This window comes from Pongo pygmaeus, chromosome 6, assembly GCF_028885625.2.
Source record: "Pongo pygmaeus isolate AG05252 chromosome 6, NHGRI_mPonPyg2-v2.0_pri, whole genome shotgun sequence".
Lineage (NCBI taxonomy): Eukaryota > Metazoa > Chordata > Mammalia > Primates > Hominidae > Pongo > Pongo pygmaeus.
In genome coordinates, this window is record NC_072379.2 from 151,986,103 (window position 1) to 152,013,086 (window position 26,984).

Sequence of the window (26,984 nt, forward strand, 5' to 3'; positions counted from 1 at the left end):
AGAGGGGCTTCCATGGGCATCGGAGCCTCCAATCTGGGGTCACATCAATGCTGAAGCTTTAAGGACCTCTGAGGATGTAGGAGTTTCCCAGATGGCCTTGTACAGACAGGCAAAGACACAGATGGGTTGGGCTAGAGGAAGCTGAGCGCTGTAGACAGAGAGTGGGGATGGTGGTGAGGGAAGGTGGAGAGATGAGCAGGAGGTGGAATTTGGGGACAGGTTGTCAAGAGCCTGCGTGCAGCTCAGGAGTGGCAATTTTGCTCTGTAGCCAGTGGCAGGGGGCAGCTGGGGGTAGGAAGGAATTCAAGCATTGGAGCGTGATGAGCATCTTAAGAAAGACCATTCAGGCCATGCAGTTCACAGCCTGGGGGATGGGAAGCAAGGTCTCCACTGATGGCTGGAAACCTCAGTTTCTCCTCTCTGCCTATTTAAATGCTCCTGGGCCTTTAGGATCCCATCTCCCTTGCATGGATTTCTCCCTTCCTAAACTCCACCAGACCTCCTGGTGTGCAGCACACAGCCCGGCTTGCAGAATCCTGTGTGTCCACAGCCCATCCTGTGGCATTGCTGGCAGTCCCTGTAGATTCCTCAACCACAGGCTGTGCCATATTTGGGGCTGCCTGTGCTGTCTGGACAGATCCAATCCGACGTTGGCTTCCTTTAATCACGATAAGAAAGATGCTTCAAGAAACCAAGATACAGAAGCTGGCAGCCTGTGGGGTGCCCTTGATGTGCTGTGGAGTGTGGCGCTTGGCCCCGGCTGAAGTGGGGACCTTCAGATGTCTGAGCAGCACCCTGTCCTGAGGTGCTGGAGCATGGGCACAGGGCCACGGGCAGAGGGAAGCCTGGTCACCTTTCCAGCAATGGCAAATAGGCATTTTCAGACAACCAAAGATGCGAGGTGGACACCAAGGACAACTTCCTTTTGCCTTTTTTGGAATACAAAGGGTGCATTTCTCCCTGATTTATTACTTTTCTCTGGGCAGAAAATGTCCACCTTGGAGAAATCCAGTTACAGCTTTCTTTGTCTCTAATCTGTACTGTTAGAGCGAACTAAATGTGGCCTGAGAAAGACTCTGTGCTGCTATATTTGAGTCCCTGTGGACAAACTGCAACCTAACTTAATAGGTAGACAAGATTGAAACCCTAACTTAGGAGTGTGTGCCTGTCACAATCACTGAGTCTTGGTCAATCGGAGCAGCCACACTTCAACCACTCATACCCTGCTGAGTGTTCGGACTGTGTCCAAATAAGCCAAACACTGAGCTGTAACCAATCCAGCTGCTTCTGTCCCTCACCTCCGATTTCTGTAGGTCACTTTACTTTTTTGGTCTATAAGTTTGTTCTGACCACGAGGCACCCCTGGAGTCTCTCTGAATCTGCTGTGATTCTGGGGGCTGCCCGATTCATGAATTTTTCATTGCTCAATTAAACTCCTTTAAATTGAATTTGGCTGAAGTTTTTCTTTTAACAGTACCCACAAGAAAGAACAAGCAAGCAGGATTCCTGCCAGAGGGAGCAAAGCTCAGGGATGTGTGGGTGCTTTGTGTACTTCTGAGCGCAGTGCAGGGCCTGTCCTGGGAGAATGCTGGTACCTGGGCCGGGCCTTGCTTCAGAGCCAGGGTCAGATGGTGAGGCCCACTTGCTCCTGAAGATGAGAAAAGGATGACAAAGAAGCACCATGCACTTCAGTCCCCTTTAGGAGCTTCCCCAAGTAGCAACCATTACATGATTTATTAGTCCTTCAGATATTAGTAGAGGACCTGTTATCTGCCTGCATTGGACTTTGCTGTTGCTGCCATATCAAAGCACCACGATCTGGATGCTTAAATTTAACAACAGATATTTCTTGTCTTGCAGTTCCTGATGCTCAAGACCAAGCTGTGGGCGGGGCTGGTTCCTTCTGAGGCCTCTCTCCTTGGCTTGTAGATGCCGTTATCGTCTCTACCTGACACCCTCCCTGCTGGGTGTCTGTATGCAGATGCCCCCTTTTTATAAGGACTCCAGTCATATTGGAGTAGGGCCTGCCCTTGCTGCCCATATTTTAACTTCTGCAAAGACCATGTGTACAAATACGTTCGCATCCTGAGGTGCTGGGGGTTAGGACTTCAGCATATGAATTTTGGGGGCTGGGGGGACACAGTTTAACCTGTAATGGTTGACAAGGTTTGATGTTCTTTTCCCTTTTACTGTGTATCTCTCTCTGCCAGGCTGCATCACTCCACCCCAGCACTATTCTGTGGGGTGGCCTCTCCCTGCCACTGCTCAGAAGGTGGTTTCAGCTCCCCCCTCCCCCTCCAGCCACCACTCCATGTTTTCCACTCCCACGTTCTTTTATGTTTGTTATTTTATTTGTGTCCTGAAAAACGGCCACCAGGTTCCCCAAGTTGTCATCACTCTATTCACTTGTACACTGGGGAGGGGTGGAGAGAGGGACAGATGATTGTGGGGGCGGGGGGGCAGGTTTGTGGGGACAGACAGACACACACACAGTAAAGGGGAAAAGGACATCACTTTACCTTGGTCTATGTCTATATCTATTTATCTGCACCTGTGCCTATGCCGATGTCTATATTTATATCTGTATTTATGTCTGTATCTATAGCTCTGTCTATATTGACATCTGTATTAGTCTGTTTTCACACTGCTGATAAAGACATACCTGAGACTGGGTAATTTATCAAGAAGAAGCAGTTTAATAGATTCACAGTTACATGTGGGTGGGAAGTCCTCACAATCATGGTGAAAGGTGAAAGGCACATCTTACATGGCAGCAGGCAAGAGAGAGAATGAGCGCCAAGCAAAAGGAGTTTCCTCTTATAAAACCATCAGATCTCGTGAGACTTATTCACTACTATGAGAACAGAATGGGGGAACCACTCCCATGATTCAATTATCTCCCACTGGGTCCTTCACACAACAGGAGGGAATTCTGGGAGCTACAATTCAAGGTGAGATTTGGGTGGGGACACAGCCAACCCATATCAACATCAATGTCTCTCATGTCTATATGTATATAATTTGTAAAAGTGACAGCAGACCTCCTGAGACCGTGTGAGTGTGGATTTCATTCCATAACGAGCTCAGTGTCAGGGGTGACATGCCGGGGAGAGGGACATGGAGCAGGTGTGACCAGCAGTCCTCTGGTGGGGTGGTTTTGTGTGACATGTGGGTCCGTCTCCCTCCCTGCAGACACCTGCCCAGCCCAGCCCATGGCCTCCAGCATCTCTGCATCATCTCTTCCCTGGACCTTCTCTTGGTGAGGAGCTGGAGGTGCAGTGCCCAGTGGCCCTGTCCTGAACCAGGACTCCGCTGCTTCTCTTGTGTCCTTTTCTAAATGAAAAAACTTTCTCAGTCATGCTTGGAGCTAATAACTTTTTCTCAGGTGGGAAAATGTAAAATACGTCTGACATTTGCAGTTCTAGCATGCTCTGTGTGAAATGCGGTCAGATCGTGTTTTCCCCTCCATGCCTGTCTCAGGGCTGGGCCCATGGCAGGGACCCGGAGAGGACTCAGTGCCTTCCTGGGCAAGTTTTTCCGCATGGGAGAGTGACTTCTGGGGCAAAAGGGCAGGAGGCTGTGTGGCTTTAGGAATATGTTTGCAAAGGTTCTTTTTGCAGTCTGGAAGCCATCTGGCAGTGTTACCTGGACTGTTTTTAAAAAATGAAATTACCTGTCCAAACATTCTAGTTTAGAGCTGCAGAAGCTGTTTTGGTTTCAGGCTGTTTTGCAGGATGATTTATTTAGAACGGAGCCTGTAAGAACCAGCTCTGTGCAGCTGGAGCAGGCCTGGGCCACATGTAGGAACTAAATCACTGCGGTTTACTCAGCTCTCTTCTCTGTAGCGGAGCCACTGCCCCTTGGGCCCTGGGGCCCCGTGCCTCATCAGAGAAGCTCACATTGTTTGCGTTTCTGACCTGAGCACCTCTGAAATAAGAGAACGCTGCAGCTCCCCTGTAGAACTATATGCTTCTAGAGTGTTCTGTTGGGAACCTCTGAAGCGACTCTCACAGCTAACAGCTTATGTGTGCAAGGATCCTCGTGGGCCTGTCCATTCCCTCCCTCACCATGAGGTACATCAGATTCAGGAAAGATAATCACGTCTGGCTGTGTCACTCACAGAACGACTCCACTGTGGCCTCCCGCTGTCACTGCCCCACCACGTCCCCCAGCCACTGCTCCACATTTCCACTCCGCCTGCTTTTGGGTTTTTAATTTTATTTGTGTCCCTAAAAGTGGCCACCAGGTTCCCTGAATCATCATCACTCTGTTCACTTCTATGCTTGGAGAGGGGTGGAGAGGTGGATGCATGTGTGTTTGGGGAGGGCAGGGCTGTGGGGGTCAGGGAGCAAGGGGCCCATCTGTCCTGTGGGACCTGAAAGCAGGGCTGACGGGTATGGAGACGGCGTCTGAGGCTCATGGGGGCTGTAGGATCCGGCCTACACTGAACGCTGGGCCCCTGGGTTGCTGGGTGATGCCAGGGCTCTGTGAGGGATGGTGCTGGGAGTGGAGGGCAGTGCAGTGTGGGGTAGCTGAGCAGGCGATCAGAGCAGGTTGGGTGCCAAGCCCGTGGGCACTCCTGTAGGGAGTGGAGGGCTGGGCACACTCCTGAGAGAGCTACATGCCCACACGTTTCCGGGGGAAGCAGGCCTTGGAGACTGTGGGCAGGGTGGTGAGTTCATGGTGAAGGGATGGAGGATGAGCTCAGGGCTCTGACGGCAGGGCGTGTGCTGGGTGAGGTGGAGGAAGGGAGACGATGACTCTCAGCTTTGCCCTGGCCGTGTGGTGTGTGGCCGGCGCTGGCCTTGAGGGTCCTCAGGCCTGAGGTGGCCGTGGGGTGGGTCTGTGTGTCACACACGCAGCATTGGGGCCTGGTCCAGGTGCTTGAATATTCCAGGAGGTTGCATCTGAATCAGAGGTGGGGGTCTCTGTTCCAAAATAGAATCCCTGCTGCATCTGTTGGGGCGGCCATCACACCCTAGGGAAGACTTTCCGTCCCATTACGGATGATATGGAGTGAGCCCCAGACCTTCCCGCTCAGGCCACACGCTGCCCGCCATTCTGAGCTGTGTCCCGTCCTCTGTGTCGCCTCTCCCAGGGCTTTCCTTCCACACCTGCCTGTCACCTGTTCACTGCAGCACCTCGTTAGGTGAGTAGCAGGCCAGGGTGACAGACGATAGTGGCGCTGACCTTATGAGGTTGGCGTTACGACAGACAGGACGGGCGACCTTTGTAAAGCAGCCTGGCTGGGAGCTTGGCTTTGGCCCGTCAATTCCCGTGGGCGTGTGCTGTGGCGGTGAACGTGCGGGCATTCTGACCGTGCCATGATCAAAACCACACCACCTACGGCCTGCAGTGGCAACAAGAAATCCAAGGTCACGGAGACCACTGTGGCGGCGAACGTGCGGGCATTCCGACCATGCCATGACCAAAACCACACCGCCTACGGCCTGCAGTGGCAACAAGAAATCCAAGGTCACGGAGACCACTGGCCCGCTCTGGCCTGCGGGCTGGCAGTAGAACTGGAAGGCACCTGGCAGTTCTTGCTTTATGTGACAGATATGGGTTCCCAGGAGGCCACAGGGGTCAACATGGATTCTGTCATGGAGAATAATGGCACTCATAGACGTGTCCTTCTATATTTTCCACTATCTAGCAACATAATATTTTCAATAATTAGATAGATAATAACATACATTGAAGTGACATTAAAAACATATAACCTGCAGTGTGGGGCTGAGTAGGAGTTCTGAGAGACTGAAACCCAATCCCAGCTCTGTTTCCTGCCAGGCAGGAGATCTTTGGTAGCTTATGTCACCTCCTGTGTGCCTCAGTTTCTTCTCCTGTAAAATGGAGACAATAATGGTATGTACTTCATATGATTCTTGTGAGAATTAAATGAGTTTCCATGCTCAACAGTGCCTGGCTCACTATAAATGCTTAATAACTTTTGGTTTAAGATGTTCCCTATAAAATGGAAGAGAGAAGAAATATGTGTGCAGCTTCCTTTACCTTCATAGGTCTGTAGGGCTTGCAGGAGAGACACAAATGATGTCTTTCTTTCTGAGAAGATGGCGGGGTTGATTGGCAGTGGATGAAGGAAAGAGGCACAGGGAAAGGAATGGGGAGCAGAAGCAGGGAAGGGTCATTGTGACGACGTCACCAAGACAATGGTGTTGAAAAGGAGCCGATACTGCAACTTCTTGAGGCTCAAACTTGATGCCTATGGAACAGAGATGGGGCCAAGTCTTCTCTTCACATAACTCCTCTGCTCTCAGGCTAGCAAAGCCTGCCTGATGGTTCCACCGTCTCTCTTTATGTCTCCTCAACACATCAAACCTACTGGCAAAGAGAAAGCCTTGTGTGGTTCCTGGCGCCAGAGCTTCCTGAAGATGATGTGACTTGTTGTCAGGCAAGTGGCTTGATAGGGAGAAGCCAGTCCCCCTGAGCAGTGCAGGAAAACCTGAGAGAGCTGTGGAGACCAAAAGAACAGGAGGGACTTCCTAGCAGGCGGTGGGCAGGTGGGGGTTACTGTACCCCATGAGCTGCAGCTCACTGTCCTGTCCTGTGGGCCAGCCCGCACGCGTGGGTGCCAGAGGATTCCAAGGCTTTGGAGAAAACCTCCTAAAGAGAGGAGAGCTGCTGCCACGATCGGATCCAGACACTTTCACTGGGTGCCCGTTTGCGAGGTGCTCATGGTGGGGAACGAGATTTCACATCGTTTTCTGAAATGAACGCTCATACCTCCAATTAAAACTTACTTGTTTAGTTTTCAATAGGAAACGCTTAGGCCCATAATCTCAGATATTTTGTAAGCTAGCAAGATAATGTATTCAGTTTATATAAAGGTAATTTCACTCTCAAGAGATTGGTTAGGTCAGAGTTACCGATTTAATTGTAACAAGGTTGGCAAATGAATTCAATTTTCTATGGCAAACATTGTTCATAACTCTAAGAGAACTATGTGATCTGCTGTAACAGACATATTCTAACATATACAATTTCTTATCTCTAATGTTTAAGGGAAGCATGAGTTGATGTAGATTGAAGGTCATGGGTAGGTAACGAGGACAAGCTCCCTGAGGATGGAGGCTGCATACCCTCTGCAGAGCATGCAGTTACACTCGTCAGACACAGAGCGTGTTCAATTTAATCTTTTTTTTTCTTTTTTGAGATGGAGTCTCGCTCTGTCTCCCAGGCTGGAGTGCAGTGGTGCGATCTCGGCTCACTGCAAGCTCTGCCTCCCGGGTTCACGCCATTCTCCTGCCTCAGCCTCCTGAGTAGCTGGGACTACAGGTGCCCGCCATCACGCCCAGCTAATTTTCTTATATTTTTAGTAGAGATGGGGTTTCACTGTGTTAGCCAGGATGGTCTCGATCTCCTGACCTTGTGATCCGCCCGCCTCGGCCTCCCAAAGTGCTGGGATTACTGGCGTGAGCCACTGCGCCCGGCCTCAATTTAATCTTAAAGGAAACCTGTCCCCTTTGGCAGAGAGAATGTTTTGTTTTGCCACAGTGCATGTTGCTATAACTTGAATTAACCATATGCAAGTGGCAAATAGGAGAATGTTTTCAGTGTAATGCAGAAATTACATTTTCACAGGTGATTTTTCCTAACAAACTAGTAAAAGAAGAGCAAATGGAACTCAGTAAGCAGAAGAAAGAAATAATAAAGATAAGAGCAGAAATCAGTGAAATAGAGAGAAGATCAACAGTAGAGAAAATCAATGAAGCCAAAAGTTGGTTCTTGGAAAAGATCAACACAGTTGATACATCACTGGCATGACTGATTGGGGAATGAAGAGATAAAGCTCACGTTACCGCTGTCAGAACAAGAGGGAATATCCTACAGGTTCAGCAGACATTACAAAGATAATCAGAGAATATTGTGAACAATTTTATGCCGAAAGATTCTACAATTTAGATAAAATTGAAAAATTCCTTGGAAGACACAAACTATCAGAACTGACTCAGGAAGGATTAGATCTACTGAATATTCCTGAGTTTGTTAAACAATTGAATTTGTAATTAACAGTCTTCACATAAAGAAAACTATGCTCAATTCGTGAATTGTACCAAAATTTAAAGAAGAAATGATATGAATTCTACATAAACTCGTAAAACTGAAGAGGAGGGAACAGCTTCTGGTTCACTCTATAAGGCCAGCATTACAAGCATTGCATGGATTCCTACGCCAGAAAGAGGCTTCACGAGAAACTGGAGCTGCCGGTCATTATCTGTCGTGAACCCAGAGGCACATACGCTTTCAAATGTTAGTAACGCGAATCTAAAAATATATAAAAATGGTATATTTATCTAGTTATATGTTAATTATATGTATAAATTTATATATCCCTGCCATGGCTGCGATGGTTCATTTTAGATGTTCTCTTGACTGGGTTAGGGGACACCCAGTTGGCTGGTGAAGCACGATTTCTGGGTGTGCCTGTGAAGGTTTGCAGAAGAGATTAGCCTTTGGATCAGTGGGCTGAGTAAGGAACACCCACCTCACCAATGTGGGAGGCGCCATCCAACCTGACGGAGGACCTGGGTAGAAGCAGGGCCAATTTATCCCGTTCTGGCTTTGGACATCAGAACTGCAAGTTCTCCAGCCTTTGGACTCTGAGGTTTACACCAGCAACCACTCCCCTTCCCCTCAGGCCTTAGGACTCAGACTGAATTATATCACCTACTTTCCTGGTGTCTAGCTTGCAGATGGCATAGTGTGGGACTTCTTGGTCTCCATAATTTCGTGAGCTAATTCCCATAGCAAATCCTCTATCTATCTATCATCTATCTATCTATCTCTCTATCTATATCTATCTATCTATCTATCTATCTATCTATCTTCTATCTAATCTACCTATCACCTATTATCTATCATCTCTCTATCATCTCTATCAATCATCTATCATCTATCAATTATCTATCAGTCATCTATTGATTGATTGATCTATTGATTGATCAATTGCTCTCTCTTTTCATTCTGTTTCTCTGGAGGACCCTAATACCACAACCAAGAGGAGTTTATCCCAGGAATGTAAAGTTGGTTTAACATCCAAAAATCAGTGTAACTCACCATATTCACAAATTAAAAAAAAAATGATGATCTCAATGATGCAGAAAGAATATTTGATGAAATCCGATTATCTGTTTCTGATGGAAACCTTCAGAACTGTTCTCTGGGCTGTGGTGACTGTTCCCTCCCTCACCCCTTCTGACTGGGGATGGTAAGATTCTCCACTGATACTGGCTCTGAGAGCCTTGCATCTTTTCTTGATGTCTCATAACCCTGCCCCCACCTTTAGGAATATTCCCTCTATTAATCTCTTCAATCTCACCCTTTGAGCGTGCCATTTATTCCTTCTGGGACCCCGACTGATACAGTCTATCTTGAAATAATTCATAAAATCAGAACTACCCTACACTTTTAGGAATGTGCTTAGTGAATCTATATTTGATAAATCACAATAGCATTACGTATATTTCTGAAATTGTATGCACAGTGCATCCTATTTATTCACGGTTCAATCAATGCTTGGGTTAGGTTCCTTGTAATTATTTCTCAGGCTCCACCAGAGATCAAAAGCCGTGAGCCTAGGAATCCATCTGATGGATCACTGGAGATCGGAGTGGAGAAGCACAATTACTATAGCTTTGAAGATGACTTGGGACTCAAGTCGTGGTCCACAGCCTGGCCGGTGAGCAGAATCACCGAGCCCTTTAAAAATGGCGATTCCCAGGCTTCACCCCATCCCTTCAGAGTTTCACCCTGGCTGTTCTGAGGACCGACATGTTTGAGATCAAAGATTTAAGTGACTGAGAGTCTCCTACAGGGAATGGGGAGTTTGGTTCATCAAAGTTTGACTTTTGAAAACAAAGGTCAGCACTGGGAACGAAGAGTTCATTTACGGCAAAGCTAAAGTTGGTCAGGCAGCATCAGGGCTCAGGTAGCTCCAGCCTTTTTTCCCTTCCTGGATATGTGGAAGACTATTTTCCAGACCCATGGAGGTGACAGATTCTGGCCAATGGACTGGAAGCGGAAGTGGCTGTGTCACCCAGGGGAAGCAGGAAAAACTGGTGTGCTATTCTTTATGCTCCCCTCCCTCCTGCAGTTAGCCTGGAAGTCACATTCAGAGGGAGGGACCACCAGCGATTTGTGTCGTGAGCAGTCACCTGCGGTACAGCGCCGGGACAGTCTCCCAGACACAGTGGGCTCCTCGTGAGCACAAGATAAACCTCACTGGACAGTCCAGAACTGATGATCATCCCAGCAAAACCCAGCTTAGCTCAGCTGATTTGCCGTTGTCGAGATATTGCTCAACTAATATGAATTATAATAAAAAAATGATATAGCGTCATGGGAAAATGCTTATAATACAAGGTTAAGTGAGAAAATCAGGCTACAACATTGCTTGCATTTGATGTACGCTTACGTAAAAATACACATGCACTTGGACCCATGCTGGATACGAATATACAAAAATGAAAATACTTGTATTAAACTGATGGGAATTATGAGTTTTTAAAATTTAAATTTAATTTCATTTAATTTTACTTTAAGTTCTGGGATACACGTGCAGAACGTGCAGGTTTGTTACATAGATATACATGTGCCATGGTGGTTAGCTGCACCTATCAACCCGTCATCTAGGTTTTAATTCCCACATGCATTAGGTATTTGTTCTAATGCTCTCCCTCCTCTTGCCTCCTACCTTCCGATAGGCCCCGGTGTGTGATGTTCCCCTCCCTGTGTCCATGTGTTCTCATTGTTCAACTCCCACTTATGAGTGAGAACATGTGGTGTTTGGTTTTCTGTTCCTGTGTTAGTTTGCTGAGAATGATGGCTTCCGGCTTCATCCTTGTCCCTGCAAAGGACGTGAACTCATTCTTTTTTATGGCTGCATAGTGGTAATTATGAGTTATTAGAGAGAAAACAATTTTGCCTTTGAAATCTTTGAAATCTTTGAAATGTTTATAACAGTTTCCTCCTCTTCTTACTTTTTTCTTTTCTCCTCCTCCTGTGCCTTTTCAAAAAACATTTTTCTAAACTGGGGAGCAGGCATTGCTTTTTGACGGTGTCGAGAAGAGCACGGGTACTCTGCTCCCATGTGAGGAGACAGCACAGGGGAGGGGACGCCAGGCAGCCTGTGCCATCACAGCTGCATCACAGCCGCCCTGGAGTGAGGGCGTTTGGATGTCATGAAGTTCTTTGAGGATTTGAATGAGATTCTTGGAAAGTAAACTTAGACTTCAGATTGGTTATTTTTATGCTGTTCATGTTTTCCATAATTATCATTTTTGCCTTTCATTAGTTTTTAGCTATGTTCCATTAGAAAATAATTAGCCTAAGGCAGTGGTTCTCAACTAGGGACAGTTCTGCTTCTCAGGAGACATTTAACTCAAGTCTGGGGACAGTTTTGATGGTGTGACTGGCATTTAGTGGGCAGAGGCCAGGGACCTGCTGGATGTCCTATGACTCACGGGATGGCCCCACACAAGGAATTTCAGGGCTCCAATGTCAGCAATGCCTGCAGTGAGGCACGCTGGTCTAAGAGAAAAGAAGAAAGGGTTCTTTGTTTTTTTCTCTTTCTGCATCACGGCTTTGTAGGAGGAGCAGGGTGTTTCTACTCAGATAACTGATAACCTTGGAAAATCAAAATCTAGGCCGGGTGCAGTGGCTCACACCTACAATCCTCATGCTTTGGGAGGCCAAGGCGGGAGGATTGCTTGAACCCAGGAGTTCGAGGCTGCAGTGAGCTATGATTTCAGCATTGCACTCCAGCCTGGGTGACAGAGAGACTCTGTCCCTAAAAATACATACATACATACCTTCATACATACATACATTGAGAACTTCAAGGAAAGATGACGGTTCAGGTGGCCACCACTTTTCATAGGGGAAGGAGAGAGTGAAATCTTTATTGGAAAATCCTGTGTGTCAGGAATGTACTAATTACTAAGCATAATTACCGGCTGTGGCCAGCTCCCAGCCCACCCAGCTAATGTACTAATTACTAAGCATAATTACCGGCTGTGGCCAGCTCCCAGCCCACCCAGCGCAGTCTTCCCATCTGCTTGCAAGGTTGTTCTGGCTTTTAGGGAAGATTCTTTTCTTCATTTCTCCTATGCTGTTCATGTTTACATCCTTCTTTGGTGACAGGCAGGACTAGGGTCTCATGGGAAGGGTGAGTTTTTGGGGGAGCCAAGGGGAAAGCACGGGAGGGGAATGGGGTGCTGGAAACCAAGCTCACTGGCTTCACGAAGGTGCTTGACTTTGATCTCTATCCTTCTCACTAGGAGTGCATTCATAGAATTCTTTCTGCAAATTCTGAAGGTCGAATGAAGCGGAAATTGCTGGAAAACTGCCAAGAGCCTCATTAGAGCTAGTGACATGTACTTTGTGTATTTTGTAGGGGGTGTGGAGATGCGACACCCAGCACCCTCAGGAGGGATCTGCTGCTCTAACTGCTGGGGGCGGGGCTGTCAGGTTCTGTCTCTGCGGGGGCGTCACTGCCGCTGCAGTCACCCCTCCCTGGGGTGGCCACCTCCCAGGTCTAATTGCAGGTGCGAGAGGACTCTGTGGCATGACGTCACCCCAGGCCTCCCTTCACAGGGCCTGCGTCTCCTCTTGACGTGTCCCTCTCCCCAGCCCTCCACAAGTGCTCGTGCCTGACAGGTACCCATCACCTGGAGGCATCTCAGCGTGGGGCAGGGAATAGGGTACTCGTAAGGCTCAACTCTCTCAGCATCCAAGGGCTTCTGGAAGGGACTGTAATGTCAGACTGACTGACAAAAAGAAGCCACCAAGGAATGAAAATGTCGAAGCCATCGGACACAGCCCTGGAAGCTGCTGAGACGGCGTGTTTGGTAGGGGCTTCCTCCTGTGCTGATGATTCATATCAGGCCATATACTTCCTGGCTGTGCTTCCCTGACAAGATGAAGTGCGTTCCTGACACACAGAACTTTCCAATAAAGATTTCATTGTCTCCTTCCCCTGTGAAAAGTGATGAGTGAACTTGATATTTCTCTGTTCAACCTTCATCAATAAAAAATGTTTCTGGTTGGGTTATTCCTGTTGATTCTTAATGAAGTGGCGTTTTATGAGGTGCCATTCAGTCCTGAACTTCAGAAAGAGCCAGGGATCTTTGGCATGCTGAAGTGGGTGCTTTAAACTTGGAAATGTATATTAATGGCTGTATGCATACATAACACAGGAGGTAAATATGCAGTTATCAGGGATTTAATACACCTCACCCCGAAAAGGATGTATCACACATTAAAGTGTAATTACCCGCTGGAAATAGAAATAGACGACCTGCCAGACCAGATTTATCACCCGGACTCACATACATCAGCCACTGCACCAGATCTAGCACCCATCGACTCTGACAGATCGCCGCCCCACCCAGACACAAAGCAACTGATTTAGATCCACAGCACCAGTGTACTTAGTCGGCGACCACCCTTTGACTGGCATATATTGTCACCCAGTGAAAAATGCCTTTGTGACAAATCACACTGGCTGAATGAAATCCACTGTACGGTATGTTTAACTCAGCCAGGGTTGCCTGGAATGGGCAGGGGGTTGTTGGCTGGCCTGGGTCTCAGGGCCCTGGCAGGAGGCTGGTCATGGTGTGGGGAGAGGTGGCCCCGAGTTTGTAAGTTGGTCAGCAATGGTGCATGGCACGCGCCGACCACAGCTCCCTGCAGATGTCTCCCAGGACCACGGATGAGGCTGTCTCAGAGCTGGCTGCATCACCCTGCAGACCAGAGGTGGCTCCCTTGCTGGCTGCGGGGCCCGAGGGCAGGAGGTCGCTGCAGAGGGGAGCAGGTTTCATCGTGTGCCTTGAGAAGCTCAGCCTATGCGACTCCTTTTCTTTAACCTTCAGGGACCATTCTGTGTGGGGTGTGGGAGGGGTAGAGAGCTGCCCTTCTGTGCGCTTCCCTAGGGCTGCTCTTGAAGGCCTTCCTCCTCCCAGGCCATCCTTGGTTACCCTCTAATTTCCAGGGGGATGTGCGCGCAGATGCGCACGCGCAGGTGTGTGTGTGTAGTTAATGTGTGTGCTGTGTTTGTGTGTGAGGTGATGGTGGTGGTAGTGTGTGTGTTAGTGTGTGTATCTGGGGTGCGTGTGTGGTTAATGTGTATGCCTGGTGTGTATGTGTATGTGTATGTGTGTGAGCTGGTGTGTGTATATGTGTGTATGTGTGTGGTTAATGTGTTGTTCATGTGTGAGGGGATGGTGGTGGTAGTGTGTGTGTATGCATCTGGCGTGTGTACAGTTAGTGTGTGAGTTGGTGTGTGTGTGGTTAATGTGTGTTGTTTGCGTGTGAGGTGATGGTGCTGGTAGTGTGTATGTTAGAGTGTGCATCTGGTGTGTGTGTGTGCGTGCATGTGTGGTTAGTGTGTGGGTTAGTGTATGTGTGTGAGTTGGTGTGTGTATGCGTGTGTGTGTGGTTAGTGTGTGTTGTGTTTGTGTGTGAGGTGTTTGTGTGTGAGGTGATGGTCATACTGTGCATGTTAGTGTGTGCATCTGGTGTGTGTGTGGAGTTAGTGTGTGTTAGTATGTATGTCTGGTGTGTGTGTATTTGAGTTGGTGTGTGTTTGTGTGTGGTTAGTGTGTGTTGTGTTTGTGTGTGAGGTGATGGGGGTGGTAGTGTGTATGTTAGTGTGTGCATCTGGTGTGTGTTTGTGGTGTGTGTATGTGTGTGAGTTGGGGTGTGTGTGTATACCAGGTAGTATTTGCTTCAGGCTGTAGGTTTACATGGACTGCTAAGCCTGAGCTAGGACTTGAGGAATGTGGACCAGGGAGCTAGAAGTTTCAGTTGGAAGTACTTCTTTATTTTATAGTCAGAGAAACTGTGTTCTGAAGAGAGTAGTGATTTGGAGAACCAAGCTCTCCTGAGTCTCAGCCCAATGGAGAGGCCATTCTCCACCGAGTATCACCTGAGTCTTCCAGATGTATGCAGTGGGTGTGGCTCATTAACTGCAGCAGCAGGTGAGAAATGTGGTGTTCCACAAGGCTGCTGGAAGACAGATAACTGTTTTTTGCACCACCTGAGCCTAGAGCTGCATTTAATTCCAGGCTCTGTCAGTTAGAAGTGAGGTATGCAGAAGGCGCCAGCATTTGAAACTTGATGGATGAAAGAAGGTCATTAAGGAACGCAAACTTCAAAGTTAATTTGCCATCTTTTTTTTTTTTTTTTTGCACAACACTTGCCTTTACCGTTATGTATAGAAAGGGGCAGGGGATCTGTTCCCACTCCCATCATAAGACTTGAGCACGCACAACCAGTGACTCTATCTTTGCCTCTAACAAATTGATTGGGGGGAGAGGAGGGGACATCATGGGGAGGTGATCCAGCTGGGAATGAATCACACACGTTTCTGTGCTGTGAGCTCAGGGAGGCAGCAGGAGATTAATACAAAGATCTTGCTTCCAGTCCTGGTTATGCCACAGTCTAAAGTCTGTCACAGACAACCAAGACAGAGAGAGGAGATGAAGGAAGCTGATGACTGCATTTGGGAGACATCCAAAGAGGGTGTGTGACAGAGGACAACAAGGACTGTGATGTGCTGCTGGAGAAAATTCAAAATTAGGAATGGGCAAATAAAAGGAAATGAGACTGTCCCACATGAAGAGACACGTACGTGGCAAGGTATGCCCTATAAGCAAAGAGGGTGAAATGAAAAGACAATTGGGGCATGGAAACATCACCTAAATTTTAGCACCAACATCATCATCATCATCACCATCACCACCATTATCATCATCACCATAATCATCACTATCATCATCACTATCGTCATCATCACCATCATCATCACTATCATCATCACCATTATCACTATCATCATCATTGTCACCATCATCATCAGTATCATCATCATCACCATCATCATCACTATCATCATCACAATCATCATCATCATCACCACCATCATCACTATCATCATCACCATCATCATCACTATCATCATCACAATCATCATCATCATCACCATCATCATCACTATCATCATCACAATCATCATCATCATCACCACCATCATCACTATCATCATCACAATCATCATCATCATCACCATCATCATCACTATCATCATCACAATCATCATCATCATCACCATCATCATCACTATCATCATCACAATCATCATCATCATCACCACCATCATCACTATCATCATCACAATCATCATCATCATCACCATCGTCATCACTATCATCATCACAATCATCATCATCATCACCATCGTCATCACTATCATCATCACAATCATCATCATCATCACCATCATCATCACTATCATCATCACAATCATCATCATCATCACCACCATCATCACTATTGCCATCATTGTCACCGTGGTATCATCGTCATCACTACCATCATCACTATCATCATTATCACCACCATCACCATCATCACTATCACCATCATTGTCACCATGGTCATCATCGTTGTCACCATCACCACCATCACCATCACCACCATCATCAGTGTTCATCATCACTATCGCCAGCACTGTAACCATCATCATCATCATCATCATCACCATAATCACCATCATCATCATCACCAACATCATCACTATTACCATCATTACTATTACTATCATTGTGACCATCATCATCACTATCATCACCATCATCACCATCACCACCATATCACCATCATTGTCACCATCGTCATCACCATAATCACCATCACCACCATCATCACCAGCATCACTATTACCATCTTCATCACCATCATTATCACCATCAACATCACTATCATCACCATCGTCATCATCATCATCACCATCACCATCATCACTATGACCACCATCATTGCTGTCATCACTGTCATCATCACCATCATCATCATCATCATTATGACCACCATCATTGTGTCATCACTATCATCATCACCATCATTATCATCACTATCATCATCATCACTATCATCATCATCACCACCATCAACACCATCATCATTACCGTCATCACCATCATCACCATCACCATCACCATCATCACTATGACCACCATCATTGCTGTCATCACTATCATCATCATCACCATCATCATCATCATTATCATCACCATCACCATCATCACCATCATCACCATCATTATCACCATCATCATCCCCACCATCAGTCCCATCATCATCATCACCATCATCACCATCATTATCATTATCACCATCATCAACATCATCATCGACATCATCACCATCACCAACACCATCATCATCATCACCATCATCACAATCAGCAGCATCATTATTCTTACCTTCAACACCAACACCATCATCATCTTTACTTGTGCAGAACATTGAAGGTTACAAAGTAGTTTCACGGTCAGAATGTAATCAATTTGCATGACCTTCAAGGCATGGTTTATTATTCTTATTTTATAGGAAGAATAATGAGGCCCAGGAAGATCAGAGCCTAGGCCACCTGATTTCAAGTATGGCAAAAATGAGTGATCCAGAGAATATAACGTACAGCCTGGAGGGCCCACGATGGGCCAATCAGGCCACACGTGGCTCTCAGCTGCAGGCATCGTCTGAAGGGCATGGTCCCACCCACAGGTGGTCTATGGAATCTGGAGTCACTGGTCATGGGAGCTGACTGGGCCTGGACAACTAATGACAATCTGTAATCTCAGCTCAGAAACAAGACAAGAAGACAGTAAAGAAAGGTGGGACAGGACTTCATGAAAGTGATAGAAGGACCCATGCAAACTTCTATTGCTACTGAAATAAAAGGAAGCAAAGAAAAGATCGTGGTTGCTATGAATTTCACCCCAGGATTTTCCAATTTGGAAAACTTCCCAGGACCATAAAATGGAGATAATAATAGTACCTGCTTCACCAGGTTGTCAAAAAGATAATATATGTAAAGTGCTTAAAACAATGATAATAGCTCATGGAAAGAGCTCAACCAATGTTAGATGCTGTTCTTGTTGCTCTCTTCCCCCCTTCTCCCTTTTTTCCTCCTTTTCACTCTTTCCCTTCTCCTCTCCCTTCTCCCCCTTCTCACCCTCTTCCTTCTCCTCCCCCTCCCCCTTTTCTTCTTCTTCTCGTCCTCCTCCTCCTCTTTTCCTCCTCCTCCTCCTCCTCTTCCTCCTCCTCCTCCTCCTCCTCCTCCTCCTCCTCCTCCTCATTTTTCCTCTTACTCTTGGCCAGGCTGGGGTGCTGGGACAGAGCAGGGGAGTGGCCATTGCTGTTGGTGGCTGTGCGGTACCCAGGAAGCTGAGTGCAGGAGGCCAGCTTGTCCTCCCACTTATAACCAAGGGCCCACTAACCCGGGGCCCACAGACTGCTCCTCTAATGTCCACTGGTTGGAAAGGCAGAGAGGGCTTTTCCCAGGCCCAAGACCTCCATGTGGAGAGGGCCCTCAGCCTTCTTCCCTAGGGGGTAACTGAAAAGTGATGTGATGTTCTTCCCACCATCTTCCTGGATAAATATTTAATAACAACGGAGGAGGCGGGTATCTTCCTATGCTTCCTGTTAGTAGAAAACCACTTTCCACATCTGCACCTCGGGGCTACTTCTGAACCAAGCTGCTTTTCTGAAGACTGGTTCCAATTTGGTCATTTGGAGCCCAGATCTTTTTGCTCAAAGATCCATTGTTCCCAGTGATGCTTACCTGCTGACAGACTTCCCCATAGACAGTGTGGCAGAGCTGCGGGAAGCATAGTCCTGGCCTGAGTTTGTGGACTTGGGGATGAAAGAATTATTATTTTTTAATGGGTATGGGGCCCTCTCAAACACAGTTTTAAAAAATTTCTGCGTGTGTATTCTTTCTAATTTATTTATTTTATTATTATTATTTTTTGAGACAGGGTCTCTCTCTGTTGCCCAGGGTGGAGTGAAGTGGTGCGATCTCGGCTCACTGCAATCTCTGCCTCAAGCGTTTCTCTTGCCTCAGCCTCCCGAGTAGATTACAGGCATGTGCCACCATGGCTGGCTAATTTCTTTTTTTATTAATAGAGCTTATTTGTAAGATCAGTTTTAGATTTCAGAAAAATCTAGCAGAAAGTACAGAGCATTCCTATATAAGCCCCAACCCTAGTTTCCCTTATTACTAATATATTAATATTATGTAATGTTATTATATTATGCAATATAATAATTGCATTCATGTGGCACATTTGTTACAATTGGTGGGCTAACATTGATACATTATTATTAACTAAAGTTTACAGTTTACATTGGAGTTAACTCTCGGTGTTGTACATTCTATGGGTTTAGACAAATGTATCCACCATTATAGTGTCATATGGGATCGTTTCACTCCCCTAAAAATCCCATGGGCTCCACCTATACCCCTCCCTCCCTCTGCCAACCCCTGGCAACCACTGATCCTTTTACTGTCTCCATAGTGTTGCCTTTTCCAGACTGCCATAAGGTTGAAATCATCCAGTATGTAGTCTTTTGAGATTGGCCTCCTTCCCTCGGCAATATGCATTTAAGTTTCCTCCATGTATTTTCAGGTCTTGACAGCTCACTTTTTAATTTTTTTTAAGACAGGCTGGAGTACAGTGGCATGATTTCAGCTCACTGCAACCTCTGCCTCCCAGGTTCAAACGATTCTTCTGCCTCAGCCTCCTGAGGAGCTGGGACTATAGGCGTGCACCACCGCACCTGGCTAATTTTTGTATTTTTAGTGGCGATGGGGTTTCACCATGTTGGCCAGGCTGGTCTTGAACTCCTGACCACAAGTGATCCACCTGCCTCCACCTCCCAAAGTTCTGGGATTACAGGCATGAGCCACCTCACCCAGCCAACAACTCACTTTTGTTTTAGTGCAGAATAATATTCTGTTGTTTGGATGTATCACGGTATATTTAACCTTCACCCACCAAAGGACATCTTGACTGCCTCCAAGTATTGGCAGTTATGAAGAAGGCTGCTATAAGTGTTCATGTGCAGGTTTTTGTGGGCCTAAGTTTTCACTCATTTGGGCAAATACCAAGGAGTGAGATTGCTGGATCCTATGGTAAGAGTATGTTTGGTTTTATACGAAACTGTCAAACTGTCTTCCAAAGTGGCTGTACCATTTTGCATTCCCACCAGCAATGAATGAGAGTTCCTGTTCCTCCATACCCTCCCCAGCATGTGGTAATGGCAGTGTTCTGATTTTTGGCCATTCTGATAGGTGTGTAGTAGCGTCTCATTGTTGCCAAAGAATCTAGATGAAGTTCTCATTCTAATCATTTTATCTCTTTCCTCGCAGCCCACCTTACCTTGTAGCCCACTGTTATCTGCCTAACACTGTCCTAGGACCCTCAGGGTACCTTTCGTATCCACCCATCCCACTCTGGCACTCCACCCAGGCTGGTGTCACGAGACGTGTCCCGTGTTCCAGGTAGCTACTTCTCCCCATCTACCTCCCCATTCACCCCCATCGTCACAGTTGTTGAGGAGGCTTAGAGAAAAGGTGCTCAACTGTGCACTTAACAGAGACGTGAGACTGGCTCACAACCCCTGAATTCTTTAGACATTTGCATTTTGAAAATATTAATCTCTCATTTGCTCTGAATTTTGCTGCTAAAGACCCAAATTAATTTAAAACCAGAATCCCTAGATCTCTTAATCTCTTCTTCACCTGTAAAATGACCCTATCAGACTCTAAGGATTAATTTCTAAAGTCTTATCTGACCAGAAGGATTAAAAGTGAGAAAGGAAATGGAATGAAGAGAACAGTGTCGGCAGTGTTCGGGGTGGTGTCTGCCACAGAGGGAGGAGATTGTTCTTGCTTTGCAATTTCCTCCCACCTTTCACTTCTGAAATGTCGGAGTCTCGAAAAGCTCCTCTGAATTTTATTTTCAAGAAGCCCACAGAGTCTCCCTGGCAGCAGGATAGGGAGGCCTAGGGATGGGAAGGGCACAGAGGTACTGCAGCCCCTGCGTAGATGTCTGACTGGTAAATTGGGGGCTTACAAGGGACCTTTGGTAATTCAGCCCCTCTTATGAAAGGCTCCCCTGGAGAGCCAGTGACAGTGCTCCCAGCCTGCCTGTAACATGCCTGGTAGTTCTCAAATCCACTGCGCAATCCAACCACCTGGAGTGGGGGTGGAAGCAGCTTGTTAGAAATTTAGTGTGTAGGGTCTCACCCCCAGGGGTCTGATTCTGTGAGCCTGGGACCCAGAAATCGGGGCTCTTTTTTTTTTTTTTTTTTTTTTGAGACAGGGTCTGCGTCATCTAGGCTGGATGCGGTGGCACAATCATGGCTCTCTGCAGCCCTGACCTCCCGGGGCTCAAGTGATCCCCGCACCTTAGTACCTGAGTAGCTGGGACTACAGGCATGCTTCACCATGCCTGGGTAATTTTTTTTTTTTTTTTTTTTTTTGTAGAGATGGGGTTTTGCTATGTTTCCCAGGCTGGTCTTGAACTCCTGAGCTCAAACGATCCCACCTTCTCGGTCTCCCAAAGTGCTGGGATTACAGACGCCTGGCCTCAGAAATGGGAACTTTTGCTAAGCAATACAGGTGATTCTGATACAGGGCCATTTTATGGACAAAGAAACCAAGTTGAAATAGTGGCCTAGGGAGTCACAGCTGGTCATGCTGTCAGGATCCGCATTTGAACCTTGGTCTGTTAAGTTCCACAGCCTGGTTCCTTCCACTGGGTCATTCTGCCTCTCTGTTGAATCAACACTGGACTAACCTTCATAATTGGCACCTCAAGGAAGCAAGGAGCATGTATGGGGCTTGGTATGTTCCCAGCTATGCGGTGCTCTGCACATGTGATCTCACGTCAGCCTCATGCCATGCTGCAGGGTTGTCTGGTGTGATATTTGCACTGTCCCTATTTTATGAATGAGCATGTTGAGGGCCAGAGAAGGAAAATTCTTGGCTCAAGGTCACCCAGCCAGAGAATGGCAGAGTCAACATGACTGTGATTCAAGATGACCTTCCTCTTTTTATCACATGGGGCAGCTGGTGGATGCTGACATTGCCACCTCCCCAGGGGTCCCCTCAAGTCTCTTTCCTGTGACTTCCGTGGCTATGCCATTGTCTCTGGTGTTTGTGGTAGGAGCCTGGAGAACATCTGGGCACAGTGCAACTCCTGTTTTCTGAGCTCTCAGGGCCTTCTGTAGGTGACATTCCTAAATTTATGGAGTCCCCTTCATCTGCCTCCCTCCTCATTTCCTTCTGGGTTCTGGAGGCCATAAAGTAGCCTCTTTCCAGGCCACAAGGATGGTGATATTTTACCAAGGCTGCTTCTTGGATCTTCCTCTTTGTGTGTTAGATTGTTCTTTTACCTTAAAGTGGAGAGCACATTCCGGGAAGGTACATATATTTTTTTCCAATTGATTTCTTGTCAGGTCTAACAAGATCAATCAAATCATATGGCCAATAAAACTGATTTAGCACTCATAAAGTCCCGTGACATCTCATATGTGCTGAGAATGAATGACAAGGAGGCAAAACTGCTGGTCACAGGAGAACGCTGTATCCATGTGCTCAGTGGCCAAGACTCCCTTCCCACCCAACAGAAAAATGCCAGCCAGACAGAGGCAGGCAGCCCCTCGGGTGCTGGTGGGAAGCCATGCCCACCAGAGCGGCACCAGGACAGACCCCATCTTCGAGCTAGGAGGGGAAGAAAGCAGCAACTACAGCCTGAGGGTGCCACTACAAAGATGGAAAACCAGAAACGTCCAGAGAAAATACAACTCAGAAACTTGAAACTTTCCATTTTGATCTTGTATCGGGACGTTCTGTTGCTCACCCCCATCCGCTGTGTATTAGTCTGTTTTCACGCTGCTGATATGGGCATACCCAAGACTGGGTAATTATAAAGAAAAAGAGGTTTAATGGACTCACAGTTCCACGTGGCTGGGGAGGCCTCACAATCATGGCCGAAGGTGAAAGGCACATCTTACATGGCGGCAGGCAAGAGAATGAGAACCAAGCGAAAGGGGTTTCCCCTTACAAAACCAGAAGATCTCGTGAGACTTATTCACTACCGCAAGAACAGTATGGGGGAAACCGCCCCCGTGATTCAATTATCTCCCACCAGGTGCCTCCCACAACACATGGGAATTAAGGAGCTACAATTCAAGATGAGATTTGGGTGGGGACACAGCCAAACTATATCACTCTGTCTAATTAATAAGTGTGCTCATATGGCTAGGATTGGACTTCATGTCCTGGCCCTTCTTGGGTCATTGCTGCTCTGGAGCTGGCTCTGAGATAGGCCCAAAGGATCTTCCCACAGGAATTTGAAAGTGGGCACTTAGAGAGTGAGCCAAGAGTGGAGGAACAGAGGAGAAGCCTGTGCTTGCACAGTAATGGGAGTCACTGGGCTGAAGGGTATGGAATCCTTTTGCTGAGGTCCCTAGAAGGACCCCTGTGCCTATTTTTCCAGCTACTTTGGGGATCCCTGAAACCTGTACCCTACAATAAATTATATCCCAGACAACCAAATGAAATCAGATTTCTTTGGGGGAATGATTGGTCCCAGTTCATATAAATCTTGGAAGTAAGAAGTTTTATGTAAAGTGAGCTTTAGAGACTGTGTGGCCCTAGCATTGCTGATTTGTGGCCTGCAGAAGCATTTCTTATAGGCTGCCCTTTAACAATTTTAAACATTTTTAGGTGTCCATGTAGACTCTCCAGTTTACCCCAGTCCCTACCACTCCCTCTTGTCTGACCCCTTGTCTACATCACACAGTGTCATTCCTTGCTGGCCCCTGAGGACATTCAGCTGGTGACTCTGGACTGAGCCCAACCCTCTGACTTTATAGAGAGGTGCAGTCACTTACCCAAAGCTACACGGGGTTAGCATGGCAGGGGCAAGAGCTAAGATTTTTCTAACTTCCAGGAAGAGTGGAAATGGAATGCCAGCCTTCCGAAAGAACCTGTGATATGGACACTGTTGTCAAATATACATTGATTGAATCCCTAATACGTGCACTGGTAGGTGCTGGAAATACAGCGTGGACAAGACCAAGACCTTGATCTGGTGGGGATCACGTTCTTGTGGAGAGAGACAGATCGTGTTCTATTAAGCAGTAGTTGGCATTAAGAAGAAAAAGAAAGCATGGTGGGAGATGGAGCACAGGGGCAGTGCTAGTTTGCACAGGGGGGTCTTGGGGAAGTGCTGACGCAGGTGAGGGATGAGCACCTGGACAACGTGGGGATGAGCATCCAGGTTGAGGGATGGGACAAAGGACCTGGTGGGCAAGTCAACCTGGGGGTTTGAGAAACAGCAAGAGGAAGAGGGAGGGGCCAGGTGCAATGGCTCACACTTGTAATCCCAGCATGTTGGGAGGCTGAGGTGGGCAGATCACTTGAGCCCAGGAGTTTGAGACCAGCCTGGGCAATACAGTGAGACCTCGTCTCAGTAACAACGACAACAACAACAACGACAACAACAACAACAACAAAAAAAAAAAAAAAAAAAAAAAGGAAGAGGGAAGGCAACGTGTGCAGGTGTTCCAGGCCAACGTAAAGCTTTTAGCTCTGTTCCCAAGTGGCTTGAGAAGCTTCTGGAGGGTTTGGAACAGAAAGGGGAGCTCATTGCGCTTCTGATCAGACAGGATCATTTGGGCTGGTGTGGTGGTGGAAGAGAGCAGGCCACGGTCAGGTAAGGCAAGGGGCCAGTGCGGGGCCACGGCAGTGCCGCGGGTCAGAGCAGCAGCCACAGAACCTGTGGGAGGGGTGCTGCCTGCTTAATGCCTTTCTTGGAGCTTCATAATGTACATTTGTATCTTAACAGCTTCCAGAAGCCTCCACGTAACAATGATGATAACCACCACCACAAACCCTGCATTTCCCAAATTATGACACCCTTTCCCCCACATTACTGCAATTGATATCCTGCAAAACTGATTTCTGGAAAACACAATTTGGCAAACTCTACTCCTCTTTCTGCTCCATGCAATTTCAAATAATCAGGTTACCAGGGAGGGTGGTGGTTGATAGGTCCCCTGCAAAGCATTTTGACTCTGCTCCATCCTATCTACCCCGTGGGTGTCAATTAGGGCCATTCCTTACAGCTGGTCCAGCTGTATCAACTCAACATACTCTATCTGGAGCAAACACGACCCCTTCTCTGCAATCTAGCTGGGGAGATCAATTCAGTGAATCTGTGAATGACTCAGTGTGAGTGAGGTTTATTTGAGAGGAGGGAGGGGAGGTGATGGCTCACAAAGACTGCTGTTCCCCACCGGGCGATTCGAGCCCAGGCCGTTTGCTTCTCGTTCTCCCCCCTCGATGCCTTGTACTGCTGAGGCTGCAGGTGACTAAAAGCGCAGCAATGTCTAGAAAGGTCTCAGAGGGCATAGACCTACCTATTTCCCTCCCTCTAACGCTGGCTTATCACTCACCTGCTGCAACCCTAAGCTGACCTCTGAGGTTTATTGTTGTTTGCTGGCATCAGAGAAGGTTACTCAATTGAAATGTTGCGCTGGGCAATATTAAAGATTCTGGTTTTAGAGCTTTGGGGCCAATAAAGGCCGAGCAGAGCGGCTCTTAGTGGCTTAGTGCTGTGAGGATGTGGGGAGGCTATAGCTTCGGACACAGAATGAGAAGGAGGTCAGTTAGGGCTTTCCAGCGTGTTCTTCATGCTCCAGGCTCTGGGGGAGGTAGCACAAGTCCTCTCAGGTATCTCTGCTGTTATGTCACCTGGGTGAGTACCTGTATTTATTGAATGTCCTTGGGCCAGGCTTGTGTATTCACAGACATTGACAACTGGAGTCCCATGAGACACTCTGCAAAGCGCCCCGGGCCTTGCACTCCCACCTGTTGCTGCTTGATCGTGGGAGGAGGGCAGGAGTTGGACTTTCTGCGGCTGGGTCCTCATCTGTGGAGACTGGGCTGCCCGCAGGCCTCCCAGGCCCCCATCCTGTGCTCTGTGACTGACTCTTGCACGCCCAGGCCCAGGTGCTTGTGAGCTCTCACCCATTCCCAGGAGCGGGCAGGCTGGAGATGAGGAATCGTGGTCTTTTGCATTGGGCCGTCTCCCCTTTCATCAGTGACTGGAATGACCCTAACGGGAGTGATGTGAGTTGTAGGTCCATCCCAGCAGCTCCTCCAGCCGCCACGTCGGGGTGTGTGGCAGCAGCCAGTCCCCAGGACCTGCTTGGTGCTGCCAGGCGTGGCGTGCCACACAGGGCTGGTGCTTGGTGGAGCTTGAGTGTGTGTGCGTTTTTTCGTGCATTTTCAACTCCCCTTCACCCAAAGCTTAGCCAGAGCTTCAGAGATAGGAAGAAGCACCCACACCCCAGGACCAGAATTACACAATCATAAATGTGTGCAGGTGGCAGACAGCTCAGAATCTGAAAGCTCGCTGCAGCGTGACGGATGAGATCAGTCCACATGGGCAAATTATTTAATTGATAAATGACCCATATGAGTTTTAGAAGACTAACGGCAGCAAGACTATATTGCAACAATTCCCAAGCAATGTCCTCTAACAAATAGCTATTGTTTGTGGCATCAACAAGTGGTAATTCTTTGGTCTCCAACACCAGGCTCAGGGGTGTGACGTCAGTGAGCCGTTCACAGGCCCTGCTGCTTCCCATGCAAGACTCAAAATCTGCAGGTGCCAGGGCCCATGGGGGTTTCCAGCCTGGGATGGATGAGTCTCTACCCTCTGGAAGAGCTCTCCCTTTCTGCATGTAACCCCGGGCGAGGGAAAGCAGAACTTGAGGGGAGACTGTAAAACCCAGAGTAAGGTGGACCCCGGGCAGAGTGGGGGGGAGCTCACACCTGCAAGCTGTGTGCAACTGAAAGGCTGGTGACCTGTAGCTTGTCAGATTCAGATATGGTGCAGGTGAGGGCCTGGCAAACATTTAGTTATTTCTGAGACCGTTAGAGACAAGATTAAATTCCAGGTGAACGCGGTTCCAGAGTGGCTGGGATTCCCACTCTCAGATGGGAACCCTTCAGGCAAGAGTAAAACAGGAGATGCATCTTCGCCGCCCGCCCTGCGGTGTGTGCCCCGGAGGCCGCTGGGTGGGGGCGTCCAAATGTG

The 26,984-nt window shown here is 47.7% G+C and overlaps 2 protein-coding genes across 2 annotated transcripts in view; one reads left to right on the forward strand and one right to left on the reverse strand.

Moving 5' to 3' along the window:
- ACTR3B (actin related protein 3B) overlaps positions 1-26,984 on the forward strand; it is a 1,036,264-nt gene that overhangs the window by 146,405 nt on the left and 862,875 nt on the right. The gene's annotated exons all lie outside the window — the stretch shown is intronic.
- LOC129040792 (serine-aspartate repeat-containing protein F-like) lies at positions 15,891-17,328 on the reverse strand (the record flags this gene model as incomplete). Its single annotated transcript, XM_054495620.2, has 2 exons — positions 17,048-17,328; positions 15,891-16,350 (listed from the first exon to the last, which is right to left on the reverse strand). Coding segments are annotated over exons 1-2 (741 nt in total), but the record flags the coding sequence as incomplete, so codon positions are not given.